Below are 17,887 nucleotides of genomic sequence, written 5' to 3' on the forward strand. Positions count from 1 at the left end.
TTTTCCCCCCTCAAACCCCGTCATCAACTTTGACCGAAATAAGAGAAAGAACTTCCCTTTTTTTATCCCCCCGCCTTGTGACTGGCAGCGTCACTGCTGGAAAATCTCCCGTTGACACGGCAACTTCCTTAAGACATTTCACATGAAGGCTTACGAACCGCGCGGGACGCGGACGCCGTCACGCCGCCGTTTGGCGAACGGGGGAGAGGTTGCTAGAAACGGGAGCCATTAAGGCTAAAAGCCGAGAGAATAGAAAGTGAGAGTGAGGCAGGCAGAGAGGCAAGTGAGAGTGTACAGGAGCATTACATCATTCCTGACCTCATTAGGGCTTTTCTCTACACTCCATACTCACTGTAGCAACGGCTGGATAGATCCATAAATAGCATATATTTGGAAATATCTCATTTTTTAAATTTATTTCAGTTTGCGATCATCAAGGACTAGAAAAAAATAGTATTTATTCAGTTTATTTAAAAATAATATCCAAACACTGCAAAAAATGAATGTTTTTTTTGAAAATGTGTTGTTTAAATAACATTTCAAGGATATTTTGATGATTATGAGCTCTAGAATGTCTAAGAAATGATTAATGAATTGTATTGATCTCCAATTCATAGATTTTTACCAGTGAAAATGGATTGGACGTCTGGCGCTGTTAAAGGCAGCCAATGCCGACTCATCGTATGAATTTTAGTTAATAAGATGCTGTTTTGTTATTAGTATTGTTTGTTCCTGTGACGAATTCCGCCTCTTGCTGCCATCTGGCGGCCGTTACCCACACTCGCCGTTTCTTGACCTTCTTTTCTTCCTTTGTGCGCAGTCTTCGGAGCTGGACGACATTTTGAACGACCTGCAGAATGCCCAGCCGCAGCTGTTCTGCGAGCCGCGAGCCGTCTCGCTGCCCAGTCCCGTGGACAAGCAAAACATCATCAACGACATCCTGCAGATGTCCGAGAACAGTCCGGCGGCGGCGGGGACGATGGCGCACCCGCAACACAAGCACGTCGCCGGTGCCATGGGTCCCGCCAGTAAGACTTACGTCGGGTGACCTCGCCCCCCCTTTGCGGCCTCACTGATATTCGCCTTTTGCCTTCCAGATTTTGGTGGCGTGCGAGCGGGCTTGCCGGGCAGAGCCGGACCGGCGAGGAGTGTGTCGCTAGAGATGAGCGCGTCGCCACAGTACCCCATGAGGAACAGCAGCCCGTACGCACTGGTTCAGCAGCAGCAGTCGACGGGCATGGTGGCGAACCACGGCATGATGGCCAACCAGGGTAACATGGTGGTCCCAGGTACGTGGGTAAACCCAAGCGTTTCCCGTGGGCTCCCGAGAAGCTCCGCTGACCGTTTGTCTGCTCGCCATCCAGGGATGATGGCTCCCGGCGTGGCCCGTCAGCAGCAGCAGGAAGGCTGGGCGGGCTCGGCCTTGACCCCCCAGATGGCCCAAGGGCGGATGGGCCCCGGCGCCGCCGCCCTCCGGTCGGGTGGACAACCGGGACCTCGGCAAATGCTCCAGACCTCCATCATGTCCAACGGTAAGCTCGAGTCCCGTGACTGAATGTAAAATGGTCCTTTTTATAAAAGAATAACCAATTGATTGTGCATCATTAGCCCAAGCTGAAATGGACATGGGCATGGTGGGCCACTTCACCCAGCAACAACAGCAGCAGCAGCAGGCTCCGCCCAATCAGACGGCGCCCTGGCCAGACAGCATGATGCCCATCGAGCAGACGGCTTTTGTCAACCAGAACAGGTACCGCACCGTCCCGTTTGTGTCCGTGAACGGCTCCCAACTGCCTACCCGTCCCCCGGCTAGGTCGCTGCACCCGCACCCGCAGGAGGAATTGCTGTGCGGCATGGGCCTGGGCGGCAGCGAAGGGGGTCCGGTGGACGAGGGGGCCCTCATGTCTCAGCTCTACACGGCGTTGAAGGATTGCGACGGTTTGGAGGAACTGGACCAGATGCTCGGCATCCCCGCTCTGATGGAACAGGTGAGTGACCGGCCGGGTCGCCGTCTCCTTGGCGAGAGGCCCCCGCTAACATACTCTCCTTTCAGAACCAGACGCTGGACCAGGACCAGTTCCCGCAGGACCCGGCCACCATGATGCTGGAGCAGAAGCCGCCCATGTACGGGCAGCAGCAGTTTGGGCCACCGCACATGGCGCAGAGGGGCTACCCCGGCGCGCCCATGCAGGAGGCGGCCTTCCACCCCATGGCAGGTCAGATGGCGCCACGGCCCGGCTACCCCATGATGAGAATGCCCACCCGGGCGGGACTCCGGCCCGGCGGGGTGATCCCCAACCAGCCCAACACGCTCAGGCTACAGCTGCAACACCGGCTACAGTCGCAGCAGGTCAGTTAAACTCTCTTTATTACTCTTTTTGGTTTTAAATATTTGTTTAGAAAAATGACACATTGGATCTTGCTTTTTGTATAGGCTTTTATTGAAACACATGTAACTGTAGTTGCGTAGCGGTAATGCTAACTTGAGTAACTGACACGGACAAGAAAAAGGACAGTTTGGTTGACTTTTATTGCACTCCCAACAGAACCGACAGCCAATGATGTCCCAGATGAGCAGCGTGTCCAATGTGAACCTACCTCTCCGATCCAACGCTCCTAATCAGGTAAGGCAAGCGGCGTTTGGCGGGCAAGGTTGCGGCGGCGTTGGCGCTCACGGTGGCTATCCGCACGCAGCAGGGGAGCATCAACGCCCAGATGCTCGCCCAACGCCACCGTGAGCTGCTGAGCAACACCCTCCGCCAACGTCAGCAGCAACAACAGCAACAGCAGCAGAGGAGCATGGCCATGCGAGCGCAGGGCCTCAACCTGCCGCCCAACATGAGCAGCCCACGGATCCCCCAGGCCAACCCCCAGCAGTTCCCCTACCCGCCCAACTACGGTACCTCCACAACAGCAGGCCTGTCCTCGCCACCTCCTCCTAGCAGCCCCTTCTCCGCCTCCTCCTCCTCCTCGCCTCTGTCCTCCCCCAGCCTGCCATCTCTTGCCGTCAATCCCCAGCTCCACTTGCATGGCACCACCTCCTCCTCCTCTCCCTCTTCCTCCTCCTCCTCCTCCTCCACCCAGCAACAGCAGCAGCTGATGATGGCAAACACAAACATGATGAGCGGACAGTATGGAGGGGCCGTACTCAGCCCCCAAATACAGCACAGTGCCTTTCAGTTTCCCAACTCAGGTACTGCTCCCGCTACAACCGCTAAAGACGCCGCCCCCCCCCCCCCATGCCACCCAGCCCTACTCACCTCTTTCCTTGCCTTTCACGCATGCCCCTTTTGCTCGTGTGTGTCTGTGCGCCGTCGTCATGCTTTGTTTGGTCTTCTGGTGCTGCATTGGATAAAAATAAAGACAAACATTTTAAATCACAGCATATATGAGAATATTTTCAACTCCAAACTAACTTTCTTGGGGAACACAACCATTTTCATTCTAGTATAGATGCTTCTAAGAATTGACTGTTTTCCTAATTGAACTGGCGCTACATTTTCTGTCCGCCAAAGAGCGCCAAACGCACGGTTTCCTACTCAACCATACACAAGTTCACAGCGGCCGTATAGTGCAACAAATCGCTCCCCTTTGGTCTTAATAAAAAAAATTCTACACCTACACCCCCCCCAACTGTCCATTCTAACCCACAGTTAACTTTTAGGGGACGCCTTTCAAAAAATAAAAAATAAATATTTAGTGTAATTCTTACGGTCACAGGTATGAGCCAGCAGCAGGCAGAGGTTGGTTTCGGGGGTCCCGGCGCACCGCCCAGTCCGCTGCTATCCCCACGCGTGGCTCACGCTCAGCCGTCTGCCATGATGCAGCAGGGCCCGGGCGCTGCCTCCTTCCAGGGAGCGCCCGACATCAACGGCTGGACGCAGGGGAACAGGTCAGGACCTAAAAATACACAATAGGTCATTAAAAAAACAATAAGTGAAAAAACAGTAAGTGAAAATGGATTTTTTTTTCTCTTTCAGTATGTTTTCACAACAGCAGGCGTCCCCTCAGTTCACCCAGCAGCAACAACAACAGCAGCAGCAGCAGAATAACGGCAGCATGTACAACGGCGTCCCCGGAATGGCGCAAATGGGCCAGATGGGCGTCACGTCCATGTCGTCGCCCGGCTTGCCCTCCCTGGGACAAGAACAGGTAAAAAAAAAAAAAAAAGTCGGGTCAGGTCCCTCCACGCTGTCGTTAAACCGCCGAGCTTTCACGTCCCCAATAAAAGCCCATCAATATTTCATCGGGCGGTGGACAATAGAAACATATCGGCACTTAGATAATGTCAATTATTTACCCTTTTGCCCATTAGCGCCTCGTTTCACGCCGTCTTTTCTTCTCTTTCTCTTTTGTTTTGCAGAAATACTGTTGACTGGTGTCGAGTCGGACCTTCGGAGCGAGAAAAGGAAAAAAAGAAAAAGGTGTGCAAACGTAAGCGACGAGCCACAGCCCTGAAAAAAAAAAAAAAAAAAATACAGCCAGGTTTCTGTGTGCATTCACCGTAGTGTGACTTACTGTATTGAACGGGAGGACCACCGCCAGGTTTTTGTCTTTCGTTTTTTTGTCCCGATGAATGTATTCCTCTCAGTGGACTGCGGCTATTTACAATCTCATCTCCATTATTCTACAACAACAACAAGAAAAGAAGAAAACCAATCAGTGCGGTCGGTTTTTCACAGATAAAAAAAAAAAAACACTTGAGCTGGGTTTGCCTTTTTAAACGGTTCCTTATTATTGTATGACGATGATTAATATTATTCGTGAGGTTGATAGTAGTGGCAAACACTGCAGAAGAATGATTTGAGGTTTATATAGTGTATTAAATTAAGTTTTATTTTTCTGTATAGATTTCGTTTCATGAGAAGAATTCCTGTAGATGGCTTTATTATCTTCGTAGCAACTGAGACTTAAGAAACTATTCTTTAAGAAATAAAGTCCAAATCGAATGAATTGTACATACCAATAAGTAACTACTTTTTTTTGTCTATTTATTTGATTGGTTTTTAGTCCGCCCTATTTGCTTGCGTTTCTTTTTTGACCCCGATTTTTCTTTTTTCGCGGTTTTTACCACATTCGGTACGGTGCAAAGCAGAGCAGGGTGAGACTGAAACTGGGTGTTCTTTCTATACAGTGTACAGATATCGCCGCTTGTTGCTTTAGCGTAGACACAGCCATACAAAAAAAAAAAAAAAAAAAAAGAAGAGAAAAGGAGCTTTCTATGTTGTTCAATACAAGCTGCTAGGTGCATTTTTTGTGTCATGTAAACGAGCAATAACTTTTTTTTTTGTAATTCTTGTACAGATTCCTAAAATGGCAGGAAAAAATCCCAGTGTTAAAAGGCCCTTATTTTTAATGCAGTTTTTAACACAAGTTTTGGATTATGCAGCAGAAACGAGGCTCTTCAAACAGACAGCCATATTTGAAACGTCCTCAGGCACTTGTTCGGAGCTAAAAACTCTTTTGTATGGGTTAAGATTTCAGGGCTGGGGAACCTGTCGTCGTACGTCAACATTTTCAAGGCTAATTTACGCTACATTCACATTTGAACTAATTGGATGTTGATACTAACTGCCAATACGCATCCTCCAACTGCAGGTTAAAGGGTTTAAATTTCACTAAAAAGCTTTTGTTTATTTTTTCCCCCAGTTACATAAAGTATAAACAGGAAAAGCTCCATTTTTTAAGGACGTCTTTCTATCATTTTAGCCTTAAAAAATCCATTTTGACACAGCAATGCAAAGATAGAATCGATTGGAAAAGGTCTACACACCCATGGGAAATTGCCTATTTTTTGTTATTTAGATAACCTAAATATTATCAATAATGAGGGTTTTTTTTCTAATTAGTAAATATTTTGTTTGAATTATATTAAAGCATTTATGCAGCATTTGAACAGGGGTGTGTAGACTTTTTTTTCAGCCATTTCAACAATTTTTCAAAAGGATAGTTAAGCCTTAATATTGTGTATCTTCTGCCCATACATTGTATTTACTTTTTTTTAAAATGACTGTCTTTATGTTCAGTTGAATCCTATTTTGAAAATGGTTGTAGAGAAGCCAAAACTAATCTTTAAAAACATCAATTGGAATTCAAAATTATTATTATTTTTTTTTACACACTTGTGCTAAAAATCAATGATGTCAGGTCAACAGGGTCCAATCAGAGACAGTGTTTGTTTTATTTTATTTTTTAAATATTTTTGCAGATATTTTTCTCAATTGTTTTTTCTACGATTGGATTTTTTTTTTTTTACAAGGATCAAATCTTTGTGATGATTAAATATGTACAATTATTTGGTCATTTACTAAAATGTCAATTTTCCGCATTAACTTGAACTCATTGCCCGCCATTGACAATTATCGACGTCCAATTCATTTAAACAAGGAAGACCGGTTGAGCCAATGAGCCGTTCCCCCTTTTTTTTTGGAATATTTTGCGAAGATTGACGATGATTTATTGAATTTTCAAGTAAGGACAAACGCAGCTAATATCGCCGAGAACAAACGCCGTTTCTGATTGAATCAATTTCGCCTTTTTGAGCCATTTTTTGGCCCTTTTTATCCCACAGCCCGTTGCAAAATGACTTCCAAAGATTGCGGATAAGCCATGAGCAAGTGCAACGATCACTTACTTTCCCAAACGACAACGTATCCTCCTCTTAATGCCCTTTTTGTATGGTCTGCCAATTTTCCTCGCATCAAAACAAAAAGCTAGCGTAATGCCTTAGATCTCGTGCGCTCTTGTATAATACGTGGCCGTGTGTATACATTTGTAAAATGACTTGTACAAAGCAAAGCGGGTGCCACATCATCACCCGCCAGGAAGCGCTATTTCATGTATTATATTGGGTTATCTTTTTGGTTTTGGTTGTGTTTTTTTTTTTCCTCCCTTGCTTTTCCACAGCCGGTTTGAATGTGTCCCACTTTGTTGACAAGAATCACACTGTACCACCCACCCACCGACCGCCTTTGTACCCAACCCCGAGTGTTTGTGTGCGTGCGCGCGAGGGTGAGAGAGCGTTTTATGCAAAAGTAACGTCAAACCACAGGAGAAGTTAAAAACTACAGTTATGCAAGTTGTGAACTAATATGGCTTCGCTGATGCTATTTGCCTTGTAAATAAAGAATTCTGTTATTGACATTTTTCACTCGTGGCTTTTTGGTGGGGGTTAGGGGTCACAGTTTTGCTTTAAAAATGATTTTTTTGTTTGACTCTATCGCAAATATTCTGCTATTTTTTTTAATCCTTATTTAAAAAGGTAAACTAAAATATTTAGTTTGTTTAGTCTTTTTTTTTAAGGAAATGACTATTTTTAATGTTTTTAGTTGTATTTTAAAAAACAGAACAATATTTTGGGGCTTGATTTCTCATTTATGTTTGTTTAAATTATTTGAAAAAATATAAAATGACTAAATATTTTTTTGTAAGAATTTTTTTCCAATTAATATTTCTTTTTTTTTTGTTTTTGTTTTTATTTTGTTGGATTTTTTTGTACTGTAACTATTCTCTTGATTTACTGGTATTTGTTTAATTGGAAGTACAAATTTAAGTCATTTTATTTTTGAAATTAATTAAAAAAAAAGTTATTTAATTTTGCGGGCTAAATCAATGACAAATTTTTATCTAAGTGCCACACTCCCTGCATTTGAACGCCGCTGCCAACCCTCCCACTCCAAACGCAAAGAACATCTATCGGCTATAACGGCATTGAAAGTGGCCAATTCGTTTGACGTCAATGGCAGTGAATGAGTTATTATCCAAGTGCCAATATGGTGGCATTAAGACTCCAAGCTAACATTGTTTTCCTTCCGCAGTGGCTTTCTTGAGCTAAGATCAATTGTTGCAGGGGGGCCTGGAGGGTCTCCGCATGTAAATGTGTCCAAGTTAAGCGGGTGGGTCGTCCCCAAAGAGTGAGAGAGCGAGCGAGAGAGAGAGAGAGAGCTAGCACGAGGTATTATTGAGATGTATGAGCGGTGTTTTACCAATAGGAAGGAGAAGGCATCCTCACTATCTCACTTGGAGAAGACTTTCTCCGCGGAACATCTCCAATTTGGCCGCAAGCTAAGGTAAACTAAGGTAAGGAATTTATTTGGATGGCTTTTTGCTGCAAATAATGTTTTGGGCTTTAAAAAAAATCTATTTAGAAACTTTTCCTACAAAAATTGCTCTGCTCTGGAGGTTTTGAAACTATTTTAGCGCCCTGTTTTTTATGTCTTTGTATACAATACGCTAAATGCTTCCTAAATTCAAATGACTCACTCAGAGAAGGCATGAAGTCTTCAGTTGACTTTGGATGAGGTGAAGAACTGGAAGGCATCTTGATGTTTTGAAGCAAATGTTCTTCAGCGTTCCTCCTTTCAAGGTTCCTTCTGTAAAAAATAATAATAAGTATGAAGGCATCTTTCCATCTACTGGACTAATATTCACAGTACAAAATAACATCTAAATAGGATGGAGAAAACATCTGGATTGAACCTGTTACTATTTTTATGTCCAGTTTATAGAAAAAAATATGGTTTTCAGACAAAAACAATAAGTGATACACCTATTTGAATTCTATAGACACAAAGTTTGAAAATGGAATGCCAAAGTCAAATGATGAAACAATGCCATATTATTACAATGACAGATCCACTATTTTTTTAAAGAGATATTATTCGTATTCAATGTTTTCTAACTCCTTTTCCCCGAAAGACTTGCCCGATGCTGCTCACCCTGTCAAGCCTAACTTCCGTGCCCAGGGACAGGAGCCTCCAGGCGGACATGCTCAAGACAAGTGCCGCCCGGGGCTTCTTCCCGGAGCCGCATCCCTACGTGGACTTGTTTCCCAGGACTCCCGGCCTCCTCCAGCCCTTCAAATCGAGCACCGCCTCCGCCTTGGTGCTCAACCCTTACGCCCAGCGGCAGCAGCTAGCGCACGCGTTAGCCGGCCCGGGGCTACCTTACTTCGGCCGCCTGGCGCCGGGACACCCGCTGCCGTGTCCGTCCAAAGCGGAGGAGCTAGCGGCGGGGACGCAGCACGCCACCGCCGGAGGCCCGCTCTCGCATTCGGACTTGAGCGTTTGCAGTGCGGCCGGCGGGGGGGCTTCGTGCGCGTACGTCTCCGGGCTACGGAAACAGGCTCCTTCCCCGGAGAAGAAGGGCCGCTTCAATTTTAGCGAGGACGACTTATTCGCCGTCTTGTACGGCTATTCGGCTGGGCCCGAAGTCGGCGGAGGCCACGCCATTTCGGGGCTCAAACTTCCGGAAAACCCAGGTACAAACATTTCCTTGTTTGTCACGTTAACCCGTTCCGGGGACAACTGTAAAAAATGACTGCTTTTAAAATTATTATTATTATTTTCTTATTATTATTCGTGCATGTAAAAGGTTAGATATTTTACAGTGAGACAATAATAACGTTGAAATCTGAAAATAAATGTTAACTCACCTTACATATTTTTTATCGTTCGTTTTGCCTCGTCTTTGCTATTTAAAAAAAATCCTTAAATGAGAGTAAAATTGATGCAAGGAATAATTAAGACATTTTTTAAATGTTAATTCAAGCCTACAATTAATGTAATGAAGTATTATTTTTCCCTAATGTTTTGTCATTATTTTTTAAAATTTCCTATTAAAATGTCATTTCCTGTTTCATTGCTACATCCAAATGAAACATGATTAATAATATCCCTTGCAATTGTAAAAGAAAAATGAACATACCTTCATTCAAGCTGAGTACATTTTAGAAAAAAATACATTAGGAATAGCCAAAGAATTTCTCCAACGTTTTTTTATTGGAGTTTTATAATAGGTATAAATCAAGAAAGTCAAAACATGCAAGCGTTACAGAAATAAAGCGACTAGAAACAAAAAACAGCCAACCTTTCATCTTCAATCTTCTTTTTGAGGCCTACCTGAAAAGTCAAATAAATAAAGTGCGCCGCCCGTCCATCCACGATTGAGTTGTTGGCACATTTTTTAATTAAAAATTATGGAAGAATTCCTGCCAAAGCCGTAATGTGATTTTCCCCTCAGAATGTCACATCCTCCCCTCGGACCAGGAGGCCCTGGACCTTCCCGAAGGTAAGAAAGAGCGGTCGCCATCTTTCACGTCTTTTACGTCTAATCTTTCTCTCTTTTTGGCAGGCTTGAGCGTGGTCCAGGCGTGGTGGGGCGGCGTCTCACACTGCGGCGTCTTCACCTCGGCCAAAAGCAGCGTTCCCAAAGGCACCCGCTTCGGACCCTTCCCGGGGAAGCTGGTCAACACCAGCGAGATGAAAACCTACGACGACAACACCCTCATGTGGGAGGTTGGGAGCGATCTCGCCCCCGATCTCGCCGTCCGGGCCGCCGTCTCATCGCATTTTTTCCACGCAGGTGTTCGAAAACGGGCGTCTGAGCCACTTCGTGGACGGGCGCGGCGGCTCGGGCAACTGGATGTCCCTGGTCAAGTGCGCCCGCTTCGCCGACGAGCAGAACCTGGCGGCGATGCAGGTGGAGGGCCAGATTTTCTACGAGGCCTGCAAGGAGATCCGGGGCCGGCGGGAGCTCCTGGTCTGGTACGGGGACGGCTACGTGCAGTTTTTGGGCATCCCGCTGGCGCTCAGGGCCCGCACCGAGGCGGAGGAGGCGGCGCCCCCGCCCGAAGGTGCGTGACCGAGAACGGCGGCGGTGGCTCCGAGCTGGTCGGGGATCTTCACCATTTTTTTGTTTTCTTCCTCCAGATTCGGGCGAAGGCTTCAAGTGCGACCGCTGCGGAAAAGTCTTCGCCTACAAGTACTACCGCGACAAGCACCTGAAGTACACGCGCTGCGTGGACCGCGGCGACCGCAAGTTCCCCTGCCACCTTTGCAGCCGCTCTTTCGAGAAGCGGGACCGCCTGCGCATCCACGTCCTGCACGTGCACGAGAAGCACAGGCCGCACAAGGTATTTCAATCGTTTGTCTTCGCCGAGGATAAAGAATATACGCCGGGACCGTTGTCAAAGGAAGAATGAGTGGGTTAAAATACATTAATGTGGGCATGAAAGAAGTTTCAAAACGATGGCAATTGTTTAGTGTTATGTAATAGTTCAATACAGTATAAAAAAGAATTAATAATAATCATCATTTTTTCAAATTCAAAACTAAATTATAATGTATATAGAAATAATCGATCATTTAGAATTATGAAGGAGGAATTTTAATTCAAAGGAAAATCTATCATAATTTACCAACATACTGGACTGTATTTATACTGCATTACGGTAAAAATATGCATTTTGAAACAGGGAAACACGATATCAAATAAATGGGCCCCGACGGTATTGAGACTATTGCACAGTAAGCCGCAATATAACAATGACAAAAAAACGGAGTTGAAATAAACGCTAAAAAAATGAATCAGGATAATAGGCAAAAATATAGTAAAATATATATTTTTTTATATGTTGCAGTGCACCGTGTGCGGAAAGAGTTTTTCCCAGTCGTCCAGTCTCAACAAGCACATGCGCGTCCACTCGGGAGAACGTCCCTACAAGTGCGTCTACTGCAACAAGGTGAGTCAAAGCAAAAAGTACTACCACTACTACTAGTATGTGACTACTACGGCCATTTTGGCTCCACTTGCCATCGGGCTTTGCTTTGCTTTGCACACTTCAGCCACACGCTTCCATGCTAATGGCGGGCCAGATGCACGCCCGGCCTTTTGTTTGTCCAATTTACGAGCAGGGGACGAGCACAAGGCCTTTTTTGTCCCTTTTGTCTGCTTTGGCGCGCGTCGACACGCTCCCTCTTTTCTTTGAACGCACTCGGGGAATGTTTTGTTAAACATCACCTCCCATTTATCGCTCTCTTTTTATATATTTATTTTAATTGAATTTAAATGGCTAAAAGAGTTTTTTTGTGTTTTTAATCGGAGACATTAAACTGCAAAAAAATGCCTATTGGAATAATTCCATATTCTTTTCGTTTTACGGGTCACCTAAAAGCAAAAAGAATGTTTTTTTGGAGCATTGCCTGATTTTTTTTTTTAATTTAACTTGTGTTTGAATTCCCTCAAACGGAATTGGACTTTTATATTGATTTTGCTGTACGGTACATTTAAATCGAAGACTTGTAACCACTCTCTAATGTGTTTTTTTTTTTAATCAGGCGTTCACGGCGTCCAGTATTTTGCGCACGCACATCCGTCAACACTCGGGCGAGCGTCCGTTCAAGTGCAAGCACTGCGGGAAGGCCTTCGCCTCCCACGCGGCCCACGACAGCCACGTCCGGCGGACTCACGCCCGGGACAAGCCCTTCCCCTGCGACCTGTGCGGCTCTTCCTTCCAGGAGGAGCACCAGCTCCAGTACCACGCCAAAAGTCACAAAAGTAAGCCATTTAATTCCATTTTTCAAATCAAAACAGGCAAAAAATCATCTAAAAAAACAGCATTCCAACCATCAAATTCCCCTGCAAATGTCAGCCAATTGACTTAACAACACAACACATTATTTCTTTCTCCCTCTACTTTTTAAGACAGGCAAATCTCGGACACCCCAATTCTCCCTCCAGGAAGTAGCCCGTTGAAGGAATCCATTTCGGACAGTGCAAAAATTCAAAGAGACAACGAAATAAAGTTCCAAAGCTACGCCGGAATGAATCTTTTAAACCAGGAATATCGTCCGTGGAACTAAAGCCACTTTATTCTTCTCTTTCTACTAAAAAAAGGGGCCTAAAGCTTCCTTTTTAGTTGTTAGAAATGGTCTATTTAATGAGGCATCCATGTGATTTGTGACGTGAATTGTGAAGAGATGCTCCGCCTCCATTTTATTATTATGAACTGGGCTCGTTGTCAACAGACAGTTTTATTTTGCTAATTTATCATGTGGGATGATTGTACCCCCACGGCTTTCCTTATTTATAATTTGGACTAATAACGAATAATAAAATGTTTAAAAAAAAATCCTAACACGATGGATGGCGTCTGTTTTACGGAGAAAACAAAAAAAAATCACTTTACGCCACCATTTCAACTAGCTTTGAGTTAATGCTTTTGTACATTTCAAACAAGTCCCGGTGGAGCAAATGAATGACAATAGCGTGTTGTTGAAAGGCGGCCTGATGGACATCTGCCCTGCCACTCTGTCACCACATGTCTGGCTGACTTTAGGCTGTCAAACTCGGGGCCCGGGGGCCAGATCAAGGCCCCCTCAAAGTAAATTTCCTGCATTCCTCTCTAAAAAATATCTTCTAGTCCTCAATGAAAGACGGAGCACTATCCAAATGTTGCGATTTCCCATTGGGACCTCTGCAACGATACCAACGTATATTCTTCATCCTCTGTGAAGAGCGGGTTGTATGACAGCCCCTTCTCAACCTAGCAATAGCCACGTCTATTCTTCAACGTATTCTGCTAACACGACTCCCTCCAAGACCTCCCAGTTGGAGCTGATGTCAACTTTTTTGTCGCTAAAATTCCAAAGGAATTGACTGTAAAGCAGATAGCCCCCCACAATCGCCCCCACCCCTAGCCCCCTTTCTCCACATGTGTTACTTAGCTGGGATTGACTCCCAAGAAGAAGGGGGCAGATGGCCTCACTCTGCTCCACAGGGGCCACCATGAGGATCCAGCGCAGTCCCACGGGGGCGCCGTAGCCATTCACATGCGGCCCGGGGTCTCGCGTACCTTTTGTCATTCGGGTTGTTGCTAACTCTTCCACGCGGGCTTCCTCGCCACGAGACGCTCGCTTTTTGTGTGGCGACCACCTAATGTGAGCCACGAGACTTAAACGGAAAAGTGGCCCAATTGAGGGTGGGCACCATTGTCGGCATATGGACGCCGCCGCTCCGCTAAGGAGCGTCTCGGCTCGCGGCTAATCCCACCCCGGCTAAACCCGTTGACTCAAGCGCCCTCACGTGCCCCCACAAAACCTTTGGCGAGCTTCGGTGCTATTGTACGTTTCAATTGGAGAAGTGGCTTCAAGGATTGTAGTTTATTTTATTTTGTAAAATATCATGCTATTCAGTAGAATTGATAGAATTATTTTAATTCTTCTTTTTAAAGAGTTTTAAAAAAGCACTATATTCTCTTTGTAACAACATTTTAAGGTATTCGGAAGTCTAGTAAGTTATAAAATAATCTGCAGTAAAGACAGGCAAGCTCCCAAAAATATATTCCTTGTTTAATTCCTTTTTTTAAAGATAAATGAGTAAATTAGAACATGGAATCATTCCAATTGACTGTATAATTTATTTTTTATGCACAGTAAAAAAAAATATTTTTGATGGGCAACCATGAATCAGCTGTTATTTTAAAGGCATCAAAGACCAATTTTAACGTCCGTCAATCTAAATCACGCGTTCAATGTCAGGGTTCGTTCCCCCCTCCAACACAACTTTGCGTCTTAATCACGCTATAGCTGCAAAAGCATCCACTTGACCTCTGTTGCCGGGCGGATCGTCGAGCGTGACTACCCGCCCCCTGGGAGAGCAAGGGTTAAAGGTGAGAGTATCCTGAAGGGCTGGCGGTGTGTTTAAGGTTGCCACCATGCCTCCTTTTATCCTCTCTGAAACATTCATGACTCCTCTAATGTACCCTAACGGCTACTTTACGGCTTTTCCTGGGGTTCTTGTAGCCTAGCGTCACCTCCCGCCGGTTAGCCAGCTAGCTAGGAACGGGGGGGTCTAACCTTTTAGCGCCGTGGATGCTTAGATTTAAAAAAACAACAACTATTTTTTTATTTATTTCAGGGCTGTCGTGTGACTCGAGTCCGTCAAGGCCGACAAGCTTAGCGTGCGGTCGGAAATGCGAGCTCCATGTTGGGACGCATTGATTGGTCGGGATTGCCGACCTCCATTAAGGTTTAAGCTTTGACAGCCGATAGCGACGTCCCCGTGACCCTCCAGTTAAGGGGCCGGAGAATGTGGACTTTTATGGCACTCTTTGCTTTCACATTGGAAATGTGAGTGCTAGCTAAATCTTAGGTGAATTTTTTTGTTTACAAATGATTAGCTTAAGTGTTGGAACATTAGCTCTTTGTTAATGGAGATTTGTTTTGCCAATGATAAAGCTGGAATTACTGAAATTGTTATCTATAAAAAAAAAATAATAATCACGCGTTCTATTTTTTTTTTTTAATCCTATCAAGATTAACTTTTTAAACACGCAAATTCCGGCTATTTTGAAACTTTTACCCTTGTTCAAAATCTCATTTGAAACCCCAAACTCTTTTATAAACCCTACTTTGAAACCCTACCCATTTTAATAGCCTCAGATTAAATCTAATTTAGAACCCCTAACTGGTTTTTAAACCTTACTTTAAAAGGTTGAAATGTAAAACTGTATTTTAAAGCCTAATTTGAACCTCTATCCAATTAAACAGCCTCATTTGCAATCTAATTTAAAACCCCAAACTGTTTTTTAAACCCTACTTTAAAAGGTTGCAATCTAAAACTGTATTTTAAACCCCAATTCGAACCCCTATCCAATTGAAAATCCTCATTTGCAATCTAATTTAAAACCCCAAACTGATTTAAAATCCATACTTCAAAAGCCTCACCCAAGTCTGAAATCTAAAACTGTATTTTAAAGTCTAATTCGAACATCTATCCAATTAAACAGCCTCATTTGCAATCTAATTTAAAAGCCCAAACACTTTTAAAGCCTCACCCTAAACCTCGCTTTAATTTTGGTGCAAAAGCACGCGTGTTTGCCTATGGTCACCGTGTTTACCCCACCGCCGCTGGGGACGCCATATGCCGTAGCGGTTTGTGTTACGACCCCGCTCGCAAGGTGGGCCGCCCATTGGAGTCAAGTCAGCAACATGCGAGCCGCCATTGATCTGTTGATGCCTTTTCTTTTTGAAACAATCTGATTCATGCCGGCCCGTACAGACAGTCGCATTGATTCCTACGCCAGACATAGCGCCAATTCATTAGCGTCCTGGTGACACTTTACCCCCCCACCCCCCAAAAAGAAAAAAAAACTCCATCAGCGCATTTAATTAAAACAAACCCGACCCCCCCAAAAAATCGAGGTAATAGAAACAATACATCCAAGGACGAGAGCGCTATTGAGCGGCCGGCTAATAGACGTCGCAAATGACGGTAAAAGCCGCTGCGTATTTCGTATTTCTCATAATGTGCATTGCAGCGGAGCGAAAAAAAAAGGGAAAAAAGTGCAGAGGTGGGCATTAATTTTCTGCACTTGAGACAAGTTTGGCTTGCGGGGATTTAATGTAGCCACTAAGTGCGCGCGCTCGCCTTCAAAACATGACTCTTAATGGCTCTTATGACATCCGTCCTTTTTAAAAATGTACAACCCGAGAGCTTAAGTTACTTGGGAAAACTTTGAGGACCAAATCAATGGCTTGTGGCTTGAAAATCGGCTTAATTTTAATCTTTAAAATGATTCTATTCGTTAAAAAAAGTGTCTGTTTACCATTGGATTCAGAAAGTGAAATTCCATTCGCGATTATACGTTTGCCTACCTTGGGCTCGATGGTTGTCTTGCCGTGAAAGTTGGCCGTCTCGGGAATCGATGGCTGGGAAATGGAGGTTGCTCACGTTAATGGTGCGCGTCGTCTTAAAGGACCTTTTTTTATGCACCGAGCTTTACTTGCTTGACCTTAAATACAAACAGAGGAGAAAACAAGGCTCGTTATTTATCTCTTGTATTTTCGACTATGTTCCAAGTGGCGCATTTTGTAGACACGCAAAAAAGACTCTGAAAAACAGAAATTCTGGAGGGATATGTCACTACAACTACAAATTCCACCCTAAAAACGATTTCATTTAGTAACCCAAAATTTGGTAGACACGTCTATCGTAAGTAGACCCTCAAAAAAGCCTCAAGAAGAGCACGTTTTCATTCATTTGAGATGTTTTTCTAATAACAATTCAGCCCCAAAAACTATTTGACTTAGCAACCCAAAATTTGGTAGACACATCTATTGTAAGTAGACCCACAAAAAAGCCTCAAAAAGAGCATATTTTCATTCATTTGAGATATTTTTCCCCAAAAAAATTCAGACCCAAAAACCATTTGACTTAGCAACACAAAATTTGGTAGACATGTCTATCCTAAGTTGACCCACCAAAAAGCCTCAAGAACACATCCCAAAAGGACACAGGAATGTCAGCATCTGGATTAAGGTACTCATTCCACGATACATTCTGTAAAATAAAAGTTTAAGTCAATTTCCCTAAAAAAAACATGAATATTGGGCAACACTGTTAACGCTTTAAGAAGCCATAGCCAAAAAGGACTTGTTTTCTGATACAATTTCTTCGAGCTATTTCAAGGTGTCCTTTGAAATCCCGCTGTAATGACTCAAGACTTTGTTTTTTTGGTGGAATCTTTAAATCAAGCGGTGATCAATAATCCCCGTCCCGGAGAGAAATGAAGGCTATTGTGTGTTTGTTTTGTTTTTTTTGTCCCCCTACGCTTCCTTTTCAGCCGTAATCTGGGACGCGGAGGATTTGGCGGCGGCGGAACGTGGCTTCTCGGCACGCCGCGGCGCCCCCATTGGCGGCAAAATGATCTTCGATGATGAGCCGCCTTTCGTGAAAAGCCTCAGTGGAGCGGAGAAGCCGTCCCGGGGGAGTCGGGCCTTTGCTGACCTTTACTCATCTGCCCTTTCTCCTGGCGATCTCCCAAGACGAGTAAAAGGAGACGGTGGGCTGCTTTTTTATTCCGCAAAAATTTTAATGGGGCAATTTGTGTCTTTTGATTGCGGATTATTGATGAGATTTGATTTACTCTCATAGTTTAATCTCAGGTTTTATGTGGAAATGGGCATTGGAAAAATACACTAGTGGATTGTGAAAATGTTTTAAATGTATTATTGCTTCGCAAAACAAAAGCAGATATTTAATTGGAGGTTTTTCAATTGTTGAATTTGAAATATTTCAATTGTTCCATTTTCAATGGGGTCAACAT

The 17,887-nt window shown here is 44.4% G+C and overlaps 2 protein-coding genes and 1 long non-coding RNA gene across 15 annotated transcripts in view; 2 read left to right on the forward strand and 1 right to left on the reverse strand.

Moving 5' to 3' along the window:
• Nucleotides 1-7,141, forward strand: part of ncoa2 (nuclear receptor coactivator 2) — a 30,439-nt gene extending 23,298 nt beyond the window's left edge. For 3 of the 7 annotated variants that reach the window (XM_077623972.1, XM_077623971.1, XM_077623973.1), the window contains 11 exons: nucleotides 821-1,028; nucleotides 1,098-1,289; nucleotides 1,365-1,532; nucleotides 1,609-1,750; nucleotides 1,814-1,988; nucleotides 2,054-2,350; nucleotides 2,547-2,624; nucleotides 2,695-3,193; nucleotides 3,721-3,892; nucleotides 3,981-4,152; nucleotides 4,364-7,141. In XM_077623972.1, the coding sequence (XP_077480098.1) occupies nucleotides 821-1,028; nucleotides 1,098-1,289; nucleotides 1,365-1,532; nucleotides 1,609-1,750; nucleotides 1,814-1,988; nucleotides 2,054-2,350; nucleotides 2,547-2,624; nucleotides 2,695-3,193; nucleotides 3,721-3,892; nucleotides 3,981-4,152; nucleotides 4,364-4,375 (2,115 nt within the window). In that variant the 3' untranslated portion in view covers nucleotides 4,376-7,141. Of the gene's footprint in view, nucleotides 1-820; nucleotides 1,029-1,097; nucleotides 1,290-1,364; nucleotides 1,533-1,608; nucleotides 1,751-1,813; nucleotides 1,989-2,053; nucleotides 2,351-2,546; nucleotides 2,625-2,694; nucleotides 3,194-3,720; nucleotides 4,153-4,363 lie in introns of those variants that run through there. The other 4 variants (XM_077623975.1, XM_077623977.1, XM_077623978.1 and 1 more) reach the window with 4 other exon arrangements.
• Nucleotides 2,512-17,887, reverse strand: part of LOC144091548 (uncharacterized) — a 31,844-nt gene continuing 16,468 nt past the window's right edge. For 4 of the 7 annotated variants that reach the window (XR_013305752.1, XR_013305748.1, XR_013305753.1 and 1 more), the window contains 7 exons: nucleotides 16,437-16,573; nucleotides 8,263-8,372; nucleotides 4,519-4,627; nucleotides 4,301-4,392; nucleotides 3,713-4,137; nucleotides 3,261-3,342; nucleotides 2,512-3,096 (listed from right to left, as the gene is read on the reverse strand). This is a non-coding gene — a long non-coding RNA (uncharacterized LOC144091548). Of the gene's footprint in view, nucleotides 3,097-3,260; nucleotides 3,343-3,712; nucleotides 4,138-4,300; nucleotides 4,393-4,518; nucleotides 4,628-8,262; nucleotides 8,373-8,717; nucleotides 9,263-16,436; nucleotides 16,574-17,042; nucleotides 17,122-17,887 lie in introns of those variants that run through there. The other 3 variants (XR_013305749.1, XR_013305750.1, XR_013305754.1) reach the window with 3 other exon arrangements.
• On the forward strand, nucleotides 8,707-12,916 carry prdm14 (PR domain containing 14). The gene is made up of 8 exons (XM_077623979.1): nucleotides 8,707-9,259; nucleotides 10,021-10,068; nucleotides 10,132-10,295; nucleotides 10,363-10,633; nucleotides 10,710-10,912; nucleotides 11,420-11,521; nucleotides 12,117-12,336; nucleotides 12,484-12,916. The coding sequence occupies exons 1-8, from the start codon at nucleotides 8,707-8,709 to the stop codon at nucleotides 12,639-12,641; spliced, it is 1,719 nt and encodes a 572-aa protein (XP_077480105.1). The 3' UTR covers nucleotides 12,642-12,916.

This window comes from Stigmatopora argus, chromosome 17 (genome assembly GCF_051989625.1).
Source record: "Stigmatopora argus isolate UIUO_Sarg chromosome 17, RoL_Sarg_1.0, whole genome shotgun sequence".
Taxonomy (NCBI): Eukaryota; Metazoa; Chordata; class Actinopteri; order Syngnathiformes; family Syngnathidae; genus Stigmatopora; species Stigmatopora argus.